We start from the raw sequence: 21077 nt of genomic DNA on the forward strand, positions 1-21077 counted from the left end.
TGAGTCAAGCTCTTTAAATCAAGTGAATGACCCAGTTAAAAGGGGCAGTGTAGCATAATTAAATCATGATTACATGATAATATGTTGTTTTGTTGGGAACAATCAAATCTAATCGTCATTCTTTCTCCATACAGAGGGTCTAGATGTCAAGGGCCACCGGCATAAGAAACAAAACTGTTCATTTACATGGAGTCACTGACCCTCGGAGAAAAGATTATTTTACTTGATTTTACTATATTTAATTATTTGTTGTAATTTAAACATTTTTCAACTAGTTTATGACATTAATTTACTTGAACAGTTTTTAAATGGATCTGGCTATCAGTTACAAGTCACACTGGACAACAAAGATGCTGCTTCCTGAACATTTTTTGGGTGTATTTTATGGATTTTGGGCTGATGATCTCGAAAATCACCTAAAAACCTTCCTATAACATACTGTTTTTACAATATAACCTTTTATTTGTGATTTCCTGTCATATTTTAAGTCTACTTCAAGCTACAAAACCATGAAGTGCAAACAGGTCATTGACAATTAATTGTCTGCATTTGCACTTGGACTCCTTCCCTGCTGATCTTGGTGTGGTCAGTGACCAACACGCTGAGAGGTTTCACCAGGAAATTGTGATCATGGAAAAACGGTATCAAGGCAACTGGATCAGGGCAGCTGGAATCCATCAAAGCTGTCTGTCATTGTTGGACGCTGATACGAGAGGCTTCAGATGCTGAGCGCAAATTAAAATCAGCGGCAGAACATTTTTAAGTCGGTTGAACTGACGCAATGTGTCAGCACCATTATGCGATCAAACTTGCAAAATTTAATAAAAGTTAATTAAATATTTCTCCAAATTCCACCATGAGACAGCAAATCTAAAATTAGATTTGTGTTCAGCTTAAAGTTTTCTATTATTATCTCCAATTTTTTTTCAGGAAGCAAATCTTATGAAAGAAATTGTTGTCCGGTGATATCAAACGGCTCCTGGAACATCTGGCCATTCCTGGGACATCTGGACATTCCTGGAACATTTGGACATTCCTGGGAAATTTGGCCAATCTTGGGGCATCTGGTCAATTCAGGGGCATCTGGCCAATCCTGGGGCATCTGGCCAATCCCAGGGCAATGCTTAAGCATCCAACAGTGAAGGCATGCTCATAGTCCCAGCTCATGGTGCCTCGCAGGGCACCAATTTCGCAGTGGGGATCAGCCTCCCATATCTTGACCAGGTTAGTGCAGCTAGGCACAGTGGATTGCTGGTACAAACAGCAACCAGGATCTAGGATAATCAGGCCCATTCAGGAAAGGGAGCAAGTAATACTAATGAACCTAAGGTGGTATTTATCCTGGACCTGGATTTGTGAAGGAAAGGCTCAAAGTTCTTTTTATTGTCATTAAAAATATAACATACATGGGATACTTTAATTTCTGCCTGCATAAAGCAAACAAGAGTTGTTATGAATATTGCCCGGAGCCTCAAATAATAGGATAAAGAAAAGCAAAAGAGAGTCCCTTCAGAGACAGGGACTGACCGTGGATTTACCCTCCTGCACTTCTGGAGCCTCTGCAGCCGCACATACTCATGTTCTATCAGCAACAACCTGAGCTCCAGATCCAAACCTCTGACACGATCAGGAAGCCTTCAGAGCCTGAGGCCTTTTGGGAGCCCTTCTTGCCCTCAGCACCCTCTCTGATCCCAGCTCTGATACCTGGCTCCCATAAGCCAGTCTTCAGTAGCCTGCGGCCCGTGCAGGTCCCCCGATCGCAGGTCACCCGCCGTCCCTCATCCGCTGAGCCTCACTGGTCTGCGGTAGTTACCTTTCCTGCGTGGGTACTTCAGCTGCTGTGCCATGGTAATGGTCCTATAGGGTCATTTCCCATGCTTCTCCTCCTCAACAGTGAGTGTTACCTTATGGTTTCTGGTGTCCTGTGCCAGTCCACTGCTCCCCTAGAGTCTGCAACCCCTTGTGGCTGCTGTGAGCGTAGGCACGGCCATCTTGGTGACAAACCTCCTATTTGCAGGATTTTACCTACAAATACCATTGGTTCCTTAACAGGTCTTTTAAGCCTGAATAAAGCTGTCAGCGTTAGGAACAAGCAGTTGAACCCTTCGTTAAAAACTCACAGAAATGCTGGAGGAACTCAGCTGATCTTTGCAGTGGTCTACAAAATCCAAATATATATGTATATTGCTGATGTTTTGGGCCTGAGCCCTTCCTCAAGGAATAAGCAGAATGCACCAGAAGCAGGAAATCTCAGAAAGTCTAAGATTTCAGACAGCCAGCATTGAACCATTGAGAGAGGGCATAAGGAGTCTGAAGAAAGGGATGTAACTTGTTGCAAGCTTATATATTTATGCTTGCTCGGCTGAAGCTTGTCATCCTGCACTTGCTAACTAGTGCCAACAAATGTCAGCAGCAAGATAAACCATATCAATACTTTAATCTGCCAATTTCAAGCTATATTACATGCTTTCCGATTAAAAACACATGTGTTTCTTTCTACTTTATTCATTTGTGGATTCAGATTTTGTTGGCAAGACCATTGTTATCTACTCATGTCCAGACTGAACTGTTTAAGTCAGTGGGAAGAGGCCTTCTCTTGAATCCCAGTCCCTGCAATTTTTCAGGGGCCCTGCAGGTTTAAAAAAAATTGTTGACAATAACAGGATAACAAGTTGCTGTTGACAGCTCAGTTTGTTCCCAAAAGAGCTGTGTTTACACTCCATGAATGTGGGTTGATCATGTCTCCCCTTGCATCACCACAAACCAAGGCTGCTAGCTACTGAAGGCTTAATAAAATGTGGGGCCTTGACCTAACCCTGCAGAACCTATCTTATGCAAGATAAACTTTCAAAGGGCTGAAAGCTTCCTGATTGTATCGGAGGCTTGGATCCGGAGCTCAGGTTGCCAATGGATGGAACAGGAATCTGTGCGTCTGCGGAGGCTGTGGGAGTGCTGGAGGTGAATCCGTGGACATTCAGTGAAGGAACACACTTTTGCTTCTCTTTCTCTTATTATTGGGGGACAATGGGCAATGCTGATGGTGTCTCTTTGTTTGCCATTATAGCAGGCAAAAGTTGAAATCTATCGTTTATATACTTGTATTATTAAGTAACAATAAAAGGAACCTTTGAATAAACTGAATGCCTGCAGTGCAGAAAGAGATTGTCTATGTCCTCGTATAAGACCATAATTTCCAATCATAATGGAATTACTTTGAAAATACTAAGCAGGTCAGGAACCACAAGAGATGGGAGAAACAGAGCCAACATTGCAGGTGAATGTATTTGAGAAAGGTTATCGAGCTGTAAACTTGATTCTTTTTCCAAGTATGCTGCCTGATTTGCGAGTCTTTCTGACATTTTCTGCTTCTATGTTTTGCTTTCTAATCATAACATGAGCCAGATCTGTTCACACTTTGACTGCCAACAAAATGTGGGCGGAGGTACGTAGATTGTAGTAAGGGGGCATGGAAGTAGCTGGCCACCTCTCCCTTTCACCACCTTTTCATCTGTTAAAAATGGGAATGTTCCCTCTTCAGCCGCATCAGATACCAGCAGATGGTCCAAATAAAACTAATGAGGGCTCAGGTGAAATTTCAGACCAAGGCCAGGTGTTCCACTTGGATTTAAATTACCATTTTAATTCAGGAATTGGTCTAAAACAGGGGTGGCCAAACTCCCAGCACCACCTGCAGCCTGTTGCCCATTTTTAAGTGGCCCAGTGTAAATTTTAAAAATAAAATGGAATATGGCCCATTAGAACATAGTCTCTAACAATAAATTGCACTGAATGTACATTGCACTTCTTAGTTTCAACACTAGATGTCACTGCCATTTTGAACAACTACTAGACTGACCATTGCAATGTTACTCATTGAAGAAAACATTTACCTGAGCTGATTAAACATGGCAGATAGGAAAAGACGGAAAATAACCAGTGAGTCCCCCAAGATTTCAGACATGGTGGGAAAATGAATACCTTATCACAGAAGTCAAGTGGAACTGCGCTTGTTTGATTTGCAAGGTATCTGTTAAATTTAATAGCCTATCCACAGATTTACACATTGCATCATAATCATTTAGGTGGACACTTGGGCCATGAACTGTATTCACTGTGGGTTGTGGAGGAATGTTGGAGGCTGCCTTATAATTTTCTTGATTTTTTTCTCTTGTTATTAATTTGCACCCAGTTATTTTTATTTTGCACCGCTTTTCGAATTTGAGTTTTAAAGAGTTTTATTTTTGCATTCATTTAAATTAAATGTAAGGGCAGCAGATACAGAAATGCCTACTGTAATATGTGAGCACATCAATAAACTACTGTAATGTCAACAGTTAAACTGTTCAGTAGTGTCGTATCGTTTTTCTGATAGTAAATGAATTTTCGACAGCACAGGGGTTTTCTGGTCTAAAACACAGCTTTTCCTGCGGTGTAACTGGTCAAAAACTGTTGGGCTTAATATTGTTTGGCCCGTGACTCTTTATATTTTTCTATATTATTTTTGGTTTTAACCCACAACCTAAAATGTTTAGCCACCCCTGGTCTGAAAGATCTGATAAACTTTTATGTCAAACAATACATTAGTTTTGCTTGTTTGCTTTGTGTTGCCCAATACACTCAAATTTGTACAACTTTCACAACCGCCTAACAGATATGCAATATATAATGTTCTGAGTTTGGGATTGAATTATATGTTTGCAGCGTTGAAGAACCTGCCCTATGAACATTTGATTTTGATCCTGGGTGAAAAGAAGTTTCATTTCCATTGTGGATATTTGTCACCAAATTAAGCAAGTTACTCATTAAAAATATAGATTTAAAAAAACGTTCCAGTAAGGATACTTACTGTACTAACAAGTCTCCCACAGAATAGATTATGGCTGCTCTGTTGACCCATTGTTTTATTTACAAGGGGGATTTTCTGTCATGTGAGGTACAATGACCAAGCATCTCTGATTTTCCCCATTCAGAATCTATGTTTTTCCGCAAAACACAGGCTCATGTCAGCAGAAATTAGCTGGCATTTCTCTGGAAAGTTTTATGGATGAGAAAGTGACTTTCAATATGTTAGGACTATCCTGCAATAACTGACTAATTTTTTTTGTCTTGGTTAAACAAGCATGATTCTAAAATCAATTAGATGGTACAAATTCTGGCAATGAGGTCTAAGTAATAATTGCTTGATGCGATTACAGGCTATTCTACATATTTTTATATGTGACACACTATATATGTCCATAAACCTTTTTGAGGTTTAAAATATTAGAAGTTATCGAGTTTAAACAGAGTCGAGGAATTAAACATTTTCGTTATTCACAATTACGCTATTAACAGCCTGTATAAATTGAAAATAGGAGTTTCTACTCCTTCTGATACTTTCAACGTTTTGCAAATTGAGTATTAGAAGAGTAATGTTAAATTTGAAAAAAATTGATGCAGTTTATTTGAACCACCTTGCAGGGTCACTGTAAAGAATGTCCCGACTGTGTGTGCCCTTTGTGCTCCAGTAATAGTTCAGCGTTTTAATCCTTAAACCTTTATATTATCATTGTGTCTCTAATGTTACATAAAGGATTGTACCAATGCTAAGCAAGAGTAGGAGCACAGTCTGTAAAATCAGTTTATGTGGCATATATTTTTTGTATATCTACAAATTGCAAATTTTCAGCAAGGTGAAAAAAGGCAAAAAAATATTGCAAGCCACTTACTGAACTGTCAATCCCCAACGTCAACAACATTATGAAGAACATAATTGCCCAAAATGTTGAACCTGGGAGCGTAGAGATTGCTTCAGGGTAGATAACAAATACCAAGCCTGGACCTGAGAACAGAATAACCTAGAGTGAACTTGTTGAGGTAACAGTCCTCTGCAAAATAGAAACACCAAATAACTTTAAAACAGAAAGAGCACAAGTTATCTCTTTTGGTAGCTGAGTTCTACAGAACATTTTGAATGTAAGAGGTGGGTTTGCAGATGGTGCTACTATCAGTCTGGTTTGAACTGGATATTCTGGTTTGTGAGAAGAGTATTTAAACACCTTTTAAAAGGAAGATAAAGTAATATTAATCTTGCCTTTTTTCCATCTTTTTTATCTTGGAGCAATTATCAACATCATCAACATGACCGTCCATCCACACTCTGGCCTGATGCAGTTCATTTTAGATGCCAATAGAGTCACCCCTTGTTAGCTCCTCCTGCTCTCTACTGTACTGCCTCATCATGGACAGGGGAATAACTTCCAGTAATATTCCTTTACTTCATCTGGCCCCTCCAATGCCTCTGTTTTATCACAGAGCCTCTGCCGCATTCAGAACCAAATAAGGTGCAATTTCCACTGGCTAAGTGATTGAGAGAGTAGTCCTCATCTTCATCCCTTGTCATTAATTCTGTAACTTAACCAACAAATACAGGGCCACAATCTAATGTTGGTGGTATAGTTGACCCCAAGATACATTTCCAATCCCATATCCTACCCATCACACTGCCGAATAGTAATAGAGCCTGGCTCTCTCATTACCTCAATCCATCTACCTTTGTTATCTGCAGATTTAATTATGCTCATGGTCTCCTGATTGATATTCTGTCTCCACCCTCTTGACCTCGGCTGTACCAAATCACATGCATCTAACTTTAGCCACTCCTGCAGTTCCATACTTTCTACTTCAGTATCAATCCCATTCAATCACTAATTTTCTCTATAAACTACTTTCCTACATTCCCATCCTTTCCTCCCAGATCCTACCACTCAACTACACACCAGTGGCAACTTACAGGAGCCCATTAATCAATCTTCCTATGTCTTTAGGATATGAGAGGAAATTAAAATTCTGGGGTGGGGGGAAACCAATATGATTACAAGGAGACTTCCACTCAGGCAGCACTGTGGGCAACATTGAATGCATTTGTAGTGTTTCTGCAGTATTTCTGCTTCTTAAACTAAAATTTTGCTTACAGTTCAAAGTCACAGTTGGATGTAAGGTTGGTTAGAAGATGAGCAGCTATCCAATATTAGTCAGTCTGTGCACAGTTAACCAATTCCAATTTTTAACCATCCAAGGAAAAGCTATTTGGGGAGATCGATGAATAGTATTAAGTGTGGCATGTGAGAGAACACATTCAAGAGTTGAAAAGGCAGAGCTGAAATCTATTTTGCTTAAGTATTTGTGCAAGATTTTCATCTGAAAACTTTGAGCTGTCTAATTGGTCTTAATTGTATTAACAGGATGTTGTGATTGAGCAGGGAGAAAGCATTAAAATCTAATGTGAAGCAGAGGATGGTTCATTTTATGCCCCTACAGCCTAATTTCCCACATTTAGTTAACTGACTGCTCTTGCTTACATGGGGAGTCAATTATCAACGACCTATCCTAGATTCTGAAGATTGATGAATGACATTCATTGCAAACACAAGATTTCTGTGAGAAATTAAGTATGAAAAATTAAATACAAGACTGGTCTTAAGTTATTTCAACCAAAAGGAATCTGAATATCTCACCTTCGCAAAGTTCAAGCCGAGTTTTATGACGCAAGATTTGCGCTGTAGAAACTCACCAGAAAGAGGTATGTGTTGCAGCATGGATACCTTACAATTACTGTCCTATCCCTGAGCTGTGCTTCCACTTGGGAAACTTCAGCTGTGAATTATAGACTCAGTGTTTGCACTGTGGATGTATGTGAACCTGGTGAACACATTTTCCTGAGGTCCTGTCCCCTCTGTCACTCAAGTGATATCAAACTTGCCACAGACTAAAGCCTTTGTTTTATATTTTTTTCTGTGTCAAGTTTCCTTTCTCTGTACCTTAAATCATTTTTATTAATCACTGAAAAAGAACCCTCTACACACTCTACTAATTATCATTGATCTATGACATATTTCTGCAAAGAAAAAACTTTTCTTTTGTCCTGCTACTTAGACATGCACTTGTACCAGTTTTTTATCCCCCCCACTGTGAATTCTTATATCTACCATTTTAACTCTAAATATTTAAAAAATATTGGACACAGGCTGTTGATGAATTGTTCAAAATGCATTTTCATTATTATGGTTCAATCTAGGAAGTCAAGAAAGAACGGCAAGTGTTTTCCCCTCCACAGCTGCCTTGGCTCAATCGCTGAACGAAACCGTGCAAATGTATAAGAACAATGAAAGAGATTTACATTTTGGGGCATCTTTTATATCTCTTTCAGGATGCCCCAAAATGTCCCACAGCCAATGAAGTACTTCTAAACTGTAATCACCACTATAATCCTGAAAACTATACTTCGTGTTCCAATCTAAAATAGTGCTATTGGATTTGTTTTTGGTTGTGGGTACATTCTCAGCTTTGAAACGTACTCCATGTCGCGACCTCTCATTATCAACCCCGCATCCTGAAGTTGGAAACAGATGAGCACATCATGAAGTTACTGAACTTAACATGGCATATACTGACTCAATAAGGAAAATTAATGGAAAAAGATTACAACATAATTTCTTCAACAATGTTGTATCAAATCCAGAACTCAATGAGATACACAGATTGGGACTGTTCTTCAAGAAGCCCCCAGGTTCTAGTGAACCAGTGCAGACTTGAAAGGCTGACATGGCCTGTTTCCGCTCCGTAAATGGTTATATGGTTATATGGTTAATGTTTATATTAGGTACTGCAGTCTTAGCCATTTTCCTCAGTATGGTCAAGTTTGGTGTTGTATTATACTGACTTGAAGCATGGATCAAATGTCCTGATGATCACAACACCTCCGTACATTGTTAACTCTTCTCCTTGTGCCATGCTGTTTTAGGACTGGTTATAGAAGATATGCTTTGAGTGCACATATATTCTAAACTATTCTGAATCTTGAAGCAACTTGGACATTGCCTCCGTTTTGTGTTCCAACAATCATACATACAATTGAAAATGTACATTCAAAATGATACGAATTGCTTACCATCTGTGGCTACCTCTGAAATATCGACTCCATGCTTGACGGCCATGTAGCCCAGCACAGAAAATATGGCAAACCCTGAGAAGAAGCTTGTCACACAGTTGATGGAGCTGGTAAAAATAGCATCTCTGAGCCACACAAAAGAAATCACAGTATGAAAATTCCATGGATATAAAGTTACAAATGTTCAGGTATTTAATAATCTAGCATAAAATTGTTGACTTCTATTTGGGTCAAACGGCCAACCTCTTAATTTGTTCCAACATTTGATTCAGTAGTCTCATTAAGAAGAAGGATGTAATTAACCTTTAGAAAGCAACAAGTAGCACTATGTTAAAAAAAACTTTTATCCATAATAAAATCCTTGATTCAAATTTAGAATGTTAACCTGCAAATTTGTAAATTACTTGCTTCTAGTGGTGATACAGCAACCCCTATATTGTTAGATGTATGTTTATATCAACATAGTTTTAGGATAAATGTGTATTGGAAACCTGTAATGGACAAAGAAGAACAATGAGAGGAGAGGGTCTCGATGATTTAAATTCACCTCACCTAGAGACCATACTTGAAATTTTAATGTCAAATAGATGTTGCAAATTAGGACAACACAACACATGAACAGGCCCTTCAACCTATCTTGTCCATACAAACTATGATTCTATCCTAAATTAATTAATCTCACTAGCATCCCTCTTCCTGTACATTTATCAGTCTAAGTGCCTCTTAAATATTACAGTTGTAACTGCTTCTACCACCTCCCAAGGTACCACATTCCAAGTGCCTACCACTTACCTGTACAAAAATAAACTTGACTTGCACATCTCCTTTAAACTTTCCCTCTCTTATCTTAATGTAATGTCTTCTAAAACTTGACATTTTTATAATGGGTCAAAGACCCTTTCGACCCCCATCTATCCTTCTCCTCATTTTGTATACATTCTCTCAGCCTCCAATGCTGCAGAGAAAACCATCTGAATTTGCTCAAACTCTCTTAATAGCTAATACACAGAATGCAGGCAACATGTGGCTGCGTCCTTTCCAAAACCTCCATGTCCTTCCTCTAGCGAGATAACCCAAGTTTTGCACAGCTGCTACATGACTCCCAGAAGTTATACTCAATGCCTTAACCAGATTCGGTAATACAGATTGCTATTATTAATGTGCAATAAGAATTACTAATAGGGAAAAAGAGGGATTTAGACTGTGAGGTTGGGAAGAGTTAGATTGGTGGTGGAGTAGGTTATAGGTCAGCACAACATTGTGGACTAAAAGGCTTATACTGTGCTGTACTGCTATATGTTCTATAAATGGGCCAGTAATTCTTTTATCCAACTTGAAGAGCAGATGGATTCTATAATAAGTGGTCCATCTGCAATGCTAATTTTGTGCGTCGACCAAGTTGAACGACTATTCTTGGCCATTTGCACTACAGGGCAAGATTTTAATCTTTGCGTACACATTGCCCTCATTTTAGCAATTTAATAATGTATCTGTAACATGCACTTCTGCCATGAGGTATTGTTTCAAAAGGTTCATAAGCTGAAGCTATCAAACAGCTAAAAAAAAAATAAAGCTGGTGAAAATCTGGAGTACATCAATAATGCTAGGCCACATCTATGGCGATATAAAGAGTTAACTTTATCAGATCAGTAATCTTTTATCAGAATCCTTCTCACAAAGGGTTATTTAACTGAAGTTTTAATTCTGTTTCTCTCTTCGTGAAGTAAAAACACAAAATGCTGGAGAAACTCAGCAGGTCAAACAGGGTTCTTAATATAGATAAAGGTACATAACCAACATTTTGGGCTTGAGCCTTTCATCAAGGTATCTGAGGTATCTTTAGCCTTGCAATATAAAGGACCCTGTTTGACCTGCTGAGCTTTTCCAGCATTGTGATTTTACTTCAACCATGGTGTCTTCAGATCTTCCTGTTTTAATTCACTTTTCCTGAATGCCTTAACCAGTGAGAACCAATAGTATTCACATGATATTTCTGTGCTCCAACCTTTTCCCATTGTAATTGCTGTGCCAATCTCCATCTATTACATGTTAGGCCACACATCACCTCTCACAAAAAAAAAAGTCAGATTTGTCAGCGGGGGAAGAGCATTTAACTTCCAGTACACTTTCCACTTGTGAATATTGTTGCCATTGGTCATTTGATGTGAAAAAACAAGACTGTCACCTCACATTAGGACTTGCTCCAACAGTGCTACATTCGGGATCTGAAAGTCAGCATGCATTTCCGCCACAGTGGCAGTAGGTGGTAGCACAGCAATGTATAAGCTCCTAAATCAATGGCAACCAAAGTGTTGAAAATCTTTGAAAATGATTTCAAAGATTAAAACAAAGACGAATATTAAGAATGGCTAATTTCTTATGTTTGAAGTGTGATTTGGCCCAGCAACTCATTAATTCTATGTGTTATTTTGGTGTTTGTTTCAAGGAGAACTTTTAAATTGAGCTACAATTGATGTATCCAATTACAGTAAAACCCCTGGTAGATGCCGGATAAGTGAATTTTCCAGTTGCTTGAGATTGTATGGTGTGTGATTTGTGAACTAATGGCAAAGTGTACCAATTTTAACCTACCGTATTTTTTACCTATTTATTTTCTGCAATTTTTTTTGCCGGTGGCTTGAATTTCAAATAACAGCAGTTGTACTGAAAATTGATATCTATATTTTCCACTTTCTGCAAAACATGTCTGAGTTTTCTCCCATTAATTTTCCTTCATCTTTGCCAATAGTTGCTCTGGCTACGTCTGAATTAATATATTCTAGGAAATGTATTCACAATTGTGCTTTGGATAATGTTCATTCAAATGCCTGATAATAAACAGAGCATTAAACCGACAATGCCAACTTCAATCTCACCATCAAAAACCAGTATTACTTCACACCAAGGCATGGTGAGAAGAAACAAAAGTTTGGCAACTTTGGAAGTATTGGTTGATTGGCAGACAGTGTGTGGACCTGCTGGAGATGTAATGTAAAGTGGAAGTGAATCAATCATTGATTCACGTTGGCCAGTGCATCCGCTCTGCAGTTTCTTCCTTTTTTGTAATGAGAGAATTAATTGACAACAAAATAGACCATGATAATCTTGCACATTGGAAACAATTTTGGCATTTCACTGAATAAGGTGTAACTGCCATCTTCCTGTAAGTTCATTAGAATCCTCTTTCCTCTTTATCCCCACATATACCCTTTTTACCATTCCACTCTTCTGGTTAAAGTTATTTTAATGATTTGTAATTCCTTTGAGAAATAATTTGCATTGATTCCCCTCATGCAATACCACAGGAGGTCAAATTAAGGATTAAAGTTATGTGGTGAACTTGATTTCTCACACTAATTCATTCCAAAAGTAGTATTTGGTGGTTCAGTTTGCAATGTGTGAGGGATAAGATGAGGGTTCTCTTTATCATCTGTTGTTTAGGTAAATCATGTGGGATCTTCATGATTACTCCGCTGACCTAACAGCAGATGCTCAGCAGGAAATGTCAGAGAAATAAATGAATGTATTTCCACTGTGCCCATTAAATGCACCTGAAAATGGTTTGGTATTTTTCAAACTATAAACCATCAGTTTTGTCAAAAGTGGTTTCTAACACTATGCAGAAAGATTTTCATTTGACCTGCTCAAGGTTACAATAGTCTTGAATGACCATAACCCCTAGGACTTGATGACTTGCACACTAATGCTTTAAATAGCTGAAGGGAGATTGTAGATGTGGTTAGAGTAGAACACAAATCAGGAAACGAGAAGCACCTGTAGCAAGGATGAACCAACAATCATGGGGACTCATTGATCAACCAAACCGAATTAGCACTAATTATAGTGGAACCATATACCTTGACAAAGGGCTTGGGCCCAAAATGTTGGTAATACATCTTTGCCTCCAGTGGATGCTGAGGGACCTGCTGAGATTCTCCAGCACTTTGGTGTAATAACAGTAATTATACGTAGGAAGAGAGATAGCTTAGCAGGTCACTATGTTGAGAAACCTGCACTGAATAGTCATTTTAGATTTCTTAGGAAAGGATAAGGGGGTTTCAGAGGAGAGCAAACAAAATATGGAAAAATATTATAAGAAAATTGAAAGCAATTCAGTTCATCAGGCAAGGGTTGGCCTTTATAGATTGGAACACTTATTAATTGATATGAAAGTAAATGAGCAATGGCTATCATTTAAAGAATTAAAACAGATGAACTCAACAGGAAATTAATCTAGCCATTATTTACAAAGTAAAGGTGGAAAACATTGCTAAAAAGAACAGCCACCTGAGAAATGTGAAAATTTCACATTTCAGTTTCGCATGGCCAAAACATTGACAAGGAAATGAAAAGTAGAATCCTGAAAAAATGTGGAATAGGGACATTAGAAAACATTTAATGAAGTTTCTATCGATAAGTGAGAAGGCAAAAAGCAGCAAATCATGAATTTGAATCTCACACAGTCTGAAGTGGGAGAAATTATATTGATAACTAAGGAGATGGCAATTAAATTACTATAAAATTCCCGTTACTAAAAATACAAGCAATGTCAAACAACCAGTAAAACAAAACAAAAGAAATTTTTAAAAAATCACGTCAAATAAATGGGTAACTAATATGGAATTTTAAAATTGGGGCCTCTTAGAGGTTAGTTTGCCAATCTATGCAACACACAATCTTAAGCAACTGGAGAATTCAGTTATCCGGCATGCACCAATCCCCAAAGGTGCCAGATACCGGAGGTTTTGCAGTAAACCGTTACATTCTATCATCATTAATGAAGAGACTGAAAACATCATAGAACTAGATCTAGAGTAGATAAAGTCCAGAAAGAAATGAGCATGTGTGAAAATTATGGTAAGTAATATAAAGGGGACCAAAGAGCAGAAGTGCCCAGGTCCTATAAGTTTTATCCCAAGGTCGGAAAAGGGTTCTTTGGAAAGAGAGGGTGCTTTAGTTGTCTTCCAAAATTCTATGCACTCGAGACCAGTTTCCAAAGATTACTTGACAGAAAATTTTCATGCTCCTTCCCACATTTCAAAAGACATAGCAATGGTAAAATTATGAAGGGAAATCCAATACAGCACTTTGAAATAATAATAGGATTGGGGGCAGCCAACTGGGAATCATAAATGGGAAATCAATTTTGTGAGTGTTTCTGAGATTGTAACCAGGAGCAAATAGAAGGAAAAACCAGTGGGTGTGGTGTGGTTGGATTTTCAGAAGGCTTCCTATAGGCTGACATACAAGAGATTATCAAACAAAATGATAATACATTGCACTGGTGCAATATGCTGGCTTCAATTAAGGAAATGAATGGGGAGTAAACAAGTTATTTATGACCTGGGAGGATGTGACTGGTGGGGTACCTCAGAAATCAGTGCTGAGAGCAGTTGTTTATAGCCCAAAGCAGTTATTTGTCTGAGGGGGTGAAGCATAATAAATAGAAAAGCTGGGGGCAGTGTGAGTTGTGAGGTCGATAGAAAGAGGTCTCAAGGAGGATATAGACAGTTAGTGAAATGGGTGAGAACGTGGCAAGTGGAATTTTATTTTAGATTCCATCCAAAGTGGTCATCCATCACTCTCATTTTCAAAAAAAAAAGGAAAAGTGGTGAGAGATTGAAAGGCGCTGTTGTTCACAAATGACTGAAAGTTAATATCTCGTTCGGAAGGTGCACAGCGCCCTGGCCTTTTTTGCAGGATGGCTGGTGTAACAAGAGTAACAATTTCTTCCTTATTATCTGTATGTGTAATAATGGTCTCTTTAACTAAGGAGGATCGAAAGGAAACATTCACCATATTGATCCCTGGGATAATGGCTTATTCTATAAGGAGATAAGCAAACTGGCCTTGAAATTAGGAGTATGAGAAGTAATATCACTTATCTATAATGTAGAAATCTTAACAGAGTAGATGCGAGAATAATAGTCCCTAGTTAGAGGTTCCCATTATAAAATAAGGGGCCAGGTATTTAGGACTAAAATGGGAGGAAACTTCTTCACCCAGAGGGTACTCAACCTTTCCAATTCTCTACACAGTTGAGTTGCTGAGCACTTTTAAGGCAGAGATCAATGGATTTTTGGATAGTAAAAGAATCAAGAGATGCCGTCAGGAAAATGGGACTTAGGTGAAAGATCTGCTCTCATCTTATTGAATGGTGGAGTAGGCACAAGGGGCTGGATGATTTACTTCTGCACCTCTTCTTTTCTTTTGTTGTCTCAATCCAACAAATACACCAGATCTTTGACAGTTTTATTTCTACATGCCATTTGTGTGCAGAATCATTGCATCCATTGTTTTACAAAACAGTCCTGCACACTGAAGGGATTATTGATAACCTCGCTATTTAAAGCGATGAAAAGATAAACATAACCACCAGACTTGAACAAATTCAATAATTAAACAGTGATAACTTACCTTAATTCCCATCCTTATTGCTAACTAAACATATTTTAAAAATGAGCAATAGAAATATCCAATCAAATGCAAATACTTCTGTATTTTTGATTTTGAAATGGAGCAGTGACTTGAATAATGAAAACTAAGAATAAACTGTTCACCATTTACATCTCCAATTCCTAATACTTTTCATAACTGGAATTCCAATTGCATGATCTGTAAGATTAATCATTGATTTAAGACTATAATTTTGCAGAGAACCCTCGATGTTTCCAACTAGATTTTGATGGTATAATTAGTTTACATTTCCTAAACTGAAAGGCATCGGATATTTATTTAATAATCATGCTTGTTTTTGTTTGGCAAGAAAAGCAAAAACATGGCCTTCTGCTAAGTTAAAGTTTAAGTCAAACTCACACTTGGATCTAATGATTAAATTGAATTCTGTATAAATTTTATCAGACACACACCACCAAATCCAAAATCCATGAAGGACTTACTACCTCATGTAACTTCACTTTTGTATCATAACGTAAAAACTCAAAGCTGGAGAAACTCAGCAGGTCAAGCAGTGTCCTTTATATAGAGCCCTTCATCAAAGTATGGAATATACCTGTTGTAGGTGCATGAAATCAAAATAAAGCAAATAAGTGATTAAGAACATATTGTTAAAATGGTAATGTAAGTAATGCGGGAGTTGTACAGTAGTATATTCACTGCAACCTTTTAGAAAATTTTAAACCTGTTTTAAACCATTTTATTTCAAAATAGTCAAGAATGAGAAGGTCATTTTCATAGAGGTTCAAGGATGCCAATGAACTCCTTGGAAAAAAATAAGATTTTATTTTAGTGCAGGTGGAAAGGAGTCTAGGAATAAGATTCAAAAATGTATAAATAGTAACAGCATAACTGAAGACATAAGTATAGGGCTTCATTTTCAGTGGAACAGGATTAGAAGTGAAAAAGGTACATTGACCTTCTATAAAACCTTGGTTCCTTGGGTCTCACAATAGATTGGGTTTCAACTTCTGTTAACAGTTTGGTCAAGTGATTTCCAGTATTTCAGCCATTATAAAAATAATCAGGTCAAGTTCATCTGATATGAGTGTCCCTTACAAATCTATGTTAATTCCCTTTGTCTATCAAAAGAAAAATTTGATCAGACATCTCAGCATAAGTTATAAACTTAACAGTTGCACATTCTTCAACCATTGTTAAAAATTCTTGTCTCAAGAAGAGCATAGAAGAGCTGGAAAAAGTGTGAAACATTTTAAATTGAGAGAGTGCAATTTCAGGAAAGACAGAACAGAGTGGGATTTTTCAAAAACAAGGTGGGGCCATGACCTGATATTGATCTCTACTTTGTGAAGGAGTTCAGTGGGGCAGATATAATCCCCCTTCTTATATGGGAATCCATGAGGGAAAAGGAATGGAAGGATACACCAAGAAGACAAGATGAAGTCAGATAGGAAGAAGTGCACATGGAGTCCAACTGCCAAACAATCCTATTGCCTGCTTTTGTGGTATCTGCACTTGTGGGAGATATTGATAATTGTATCAATGATAAATGAATAAATATTTTAAAGTTAAAAAAACCTGAAAATCTACAAATTTAAACAATTTTTAGTTTAAAATTATTTTGGTAAATAAAGAAGTAAGACACACGAGATATTGTGTAAAATTGTGATCTGTCTGGCAGGATTATTGTGAGACTAAATTTTGAGGAGAAATGTTTGGAAAGCTTCACATTCATTAAAACAAACAGCATGGGGTCTGAAAGAGGAAGTAAAAGTGGCCTCTGCTTGGAGAAACAACACTAATTTACACTACTCAGGCACTCTGATTATCCATCTGCCAGCAGAAATGAACTCCAATTAAATGTGAAGGACACTTATTACGAGGTCCCATTTCATTTAGTGAGAGTATCACTTTAAGGGCTAGTACAGGCTGCAACCATTCACAGCTTTGGAGAGACTGGGTGGCAAAAACTAGTACAGGCTGTATCTAAATTCACTACTTTGGAGAGGAAAAGGAGCATTTGTGTTAAAAGCTCTTACAAAATATTTCATCTTAGTAAGTTTTCCTAAAGAGATTTAATCAGACCAGGGAAGTAATTTCATGTTGGGGCTGTTTCAGCAGATAGATTATGAATTAGGAGCTAACCAAATCATGCCATCTGCATATCATCCAGAATCTCAAGGGGCCTTGGAGAGGTTCCAGTCAACCCTCAAAATTATGATGAGGACCTGTTTTGAGAATGAGAAAGACTGGGATGAGGGTGTCCATTTGCTTTCTGTTTGCAGTGAGAGAGTCTGTACAAGAATCATTATCCCTTTTGAGCTGGCATTGGGGCACCAAGTTAGAGGATCTTTCGCATTGTTGAAGGAACAATGGGTTAATGAGGATGCGCAGTTGAATACGTTAGGTTATGTTTCAAAGTTTAAGGATCGTTGGCAGAAAGTCTGTAAATTAGAGCAGGAGAATTTGAAAATGGCTCAAGGCAAAATAAAGGCCTGGTATAATTAAAAAAGAGCTAGATGAGAACTTTTAAATTGGAGGATAAAGTGTTAATCCTTTTCCCAAAAAATTCGAATCCCCTTGGGGCTAAATTTTCAAGCCCGCATGAGATGGAGTCAAAGATGAATGAAGTCATCTACATAGTTAGGTCCTCTGATCGGAGACGTAAAACACAGAGTTGCCATGTCAACATGTTAAGACCTTATTTTGAAAACATGGCTTTTAGCAAAGAAAAGCCTTCCCCAGTGGTACTGGTTGCTGATAGAACTAAAGATTCTAGCGTCCGTGAGACAGTAGAGGGTCACTTCAAAGAAAACATTGCCCCAGTTCATCTGTCTAATTCGATTGTTTTGCAAAATTTAGATGCTAAAAGCCCCAGGAAAAGGAGAAAATGAAACAGCTACTTTTAAAATTTAGGAACTTGTTTCCAGATGTGCCTGAGAGAACCCCAATAACTTGTCATAATGTTGATGTTGGAGATGGCAAACCTATCAAATGACATCCATAACGAATAAATGCTGAAAAGTGGAGTCTGGAAGATCAAGAGATTGGATTATATGTTAAAGAATGATATTCTTCCTCAGATTTCCGTTTACCTTGTGTCCTGGTAACTAAACCAAGCGGGATGATTAGATTTTGCACTGATTATAGAAAAGTTAATGCAATAACAAAGACAGATGCTTATCCTATCCCTAAGGTGGATGATTATGTGGACAGGCTTGGAAGAGCTAAGTTTCTTATGATGGACTTGATAAAAGATTAGTGGTGTGTTCATTGAACAGTCAGAGGTGGGGAAATTTCTGTATTTGTGACCTTGTCAGGGTTATATGAATACAATGTTTTAACGTTTGGAATGAAAAATACTCCAGGGACATTCCAAAGAAAGATGAATTCTGTGGTTCAAGGTTTAGAGCAAACAAATACTTATACTGATGATTTGGTTATGAGGAATGACACCTGGGACGCACATATCTCTGAGTTAGAGAAATTGCTTGAAAAACTTTCAAAAGCTACCTTTACTGTTAATTTAGCTAAAAGTGAATTTGGCTATCCTACTGTGACTTCTGCTGTTGGTCAAGGCAAGTTGGTGGCTGTTCAGGTGAAAGTTCAGATAATTTTTGAGTTTCCCATTCCCATGGGTAAGAAAGCTGGTGGGAGGTTTTTGGGAATGGCAGTGTTATTATATAAAGTTCTTTAAAATCTTTGCTGATATTGCCCTTCATTTGACCATCCTTCTAAAGAACGGTGAAAAGTTTGTTTGAACAGAACTTCGTCAGGAAGCATTTGATAAACTGAAAGCCATTTTATGTCATATGCTCTTGATGAAGCAGTGGCAACAGTGTTATTACAAAAGAATGGTGTGATGATATTGACCATCCAGTGGCTCACTTATGCAAGAAATTCAATGAACATCAAAAGAATTATTCTACCGCAGGGAAAGAAAAACTGTCACTTGTACTAGCTTTGCAGCATTTTGATGTTTACATTTGTGCAGCTCAGGCACTACTTGTTGTGTTTACAGACCATAATCTCTTAATGTTCTTGAGTCAAATGAAAAACAAAACTAGACAATTGTTAAACTGGAGTCTAATTCTGTAAGAATATGATTTAATGATAACTCATATTAGAGACAGGGATAATGTAATTGCTGATTGTCTTTCAAGACATTAAGTTTGCCATGTTTTGCAGCAAATTGAAACTTATTATTTGTATTTGCTGATGAAAAATGTTATATTTGTATATATCATGTGACAATAGTGAATTTATTATTTCAAACATTGTAGGATGCAGTTAAAATTTTGCTCAGTTTTTGCTTGGGGGAGGTATTATGAGCTCCAATTTCATTTAGTGTGAATATCATTTTAATGGCTAGCACAGGCTTCAACCATTCACAGCTTTGGAGAGACTGGGTGGCAACAGCTAGTACAGGCTGTATCCAAATTTGCTACTTTAGAGAGGAATAAGAGCATTTGTTTTCATTTCTAGGGATACAGGTGGTAAGACAATCATGTGTGTGGAACACTGATTGTGGAACACATTATTGACCAGCAGCCATCTCATCAAACACAAAGATGGAATGACTCTGTGTGATAATGCACAATTCAGCTGATTCTCCCTGTCAGGGAAATTATTGAGTCCCCCACCATGACCAAAGGAAAGGTCATTTTGATTGACCCATACCTGGGTTTTTGAAGCATCATGGAAGTCATGCATTTTATTTTCCCTACACAAGGAAAAGGAAAGTTGTGACAAACATTTCTACAAAAGGATACTTCTCTGGAAGAAACTCAACAGGATTTGTGAGTTTTTGGCAGTCCAGTCACTCAGTCTCTCCCATCTCCTTCATGATTACTTCTATGCATCAGTTTAAATGTCTGCTTTTCGACAATGGATTTCTAAGACCGAAATTTGGATTGACTTTCCAGAATTGGGCCTAAGCTTTAATGGTTTGGATATCCAACAAACACATGTGCACACACACACACACACACACTCATGGGTTTGATTTAACTAACGTGTTATATTATTATTAGTTATTAATAAATATAGAAAAACAATAAAACTGTGTTGATGAATTTCCATTGCTGCTGGTCTGTGACATTACACATTGAAACCATTTTTTTTTCCTTGAGCTAACTTTATCACTTTGCCACCCTCTGCCTGGCATTTATCAACAGGAGTGGAACTTCAATATTGATGTTGATACCAAATATGAGCTTTAAGTTTTGTGTTTGTGATGTATCTATGTCATCTATTTACAATGTAATAAGATTGTTTCATATCCCATCACTACTCCTCCAAGTTCTCTTCCTCAACTCTCCAACCTCTTTAATTCTGCTTTTTGCCCTGATTTTAATCACTGCACTTAGATGCAGCTTTATCTCTCAAAGCTCAAAACTCAAGATTCTGCCTTCAATCTTCGTTACTCCTGCGTTTTCCTTTGACACACCTCAAACCCAACTCTTTTAATCAAGCATTTGTTCAAAAATCTCATATATCCTGAATACTGAATTTTCTTTAGTAAAGTTCCAACATTATGGCTTTGATCATTTTGCAACATTAAAGATAACATAAAAATGCAAGATATTGTATTTGTATTCAAATATAAACACAGCCCTATATAACCACCATGAACCCTTTTCAACATTCACCGCTTACCCCTGCGAAGTATCTTGTGTTTACAATTGTGGTTTAATGAACTGAATAACAATCATCTCACAACACCACAAAG

At 37.7% G+C, this 21077-nt stretch overlaps 1 protein-coding gene across 2 annotated transcripts in view; it reads right to left on the minus strand.

Moving 5' to 3' along the window:
- Positions 1–21077, minus strand: part of slc6a2 (solute carrier family 6 member 2) — a 126381-nt gene that overhangs the window by 37483 nt on the left and 67821 nt on the right. For both annotated transcript variants that reach the window (XM_069901562.1, XM_069901563.1), the window contains 2 exons: positions 8930–9054; positions 5709–5821 (listed from right to left, as the gene is read on the minus strand). In XM_069901562.1, the coding sequence (XP_069757663.1) occupies positions 5709–5821; positions 8930–9054 (238 nt within the window). The remainder of the gene's footprint in view (positions 1–5708; positions 5822–8929; positions 9055–21077) is intronic.

The sequence above is a fragment of the Narcine bancroftii genome, chromosome 10 (genome assembly GCF_036971445.1).
Source record: "Narcine bancroftii isolate sNarBan1 chromosome 10, sNarBan1.hap1, whole genome shotgun sequence".
Classification (NCBI taxonomy): domain Eukaryota; kingdom Metazoa; phylum Chordata; class Chondrichthyes; order Torpediniformes; family Narcinidae; genus Narcine; species Narcine bancroftii.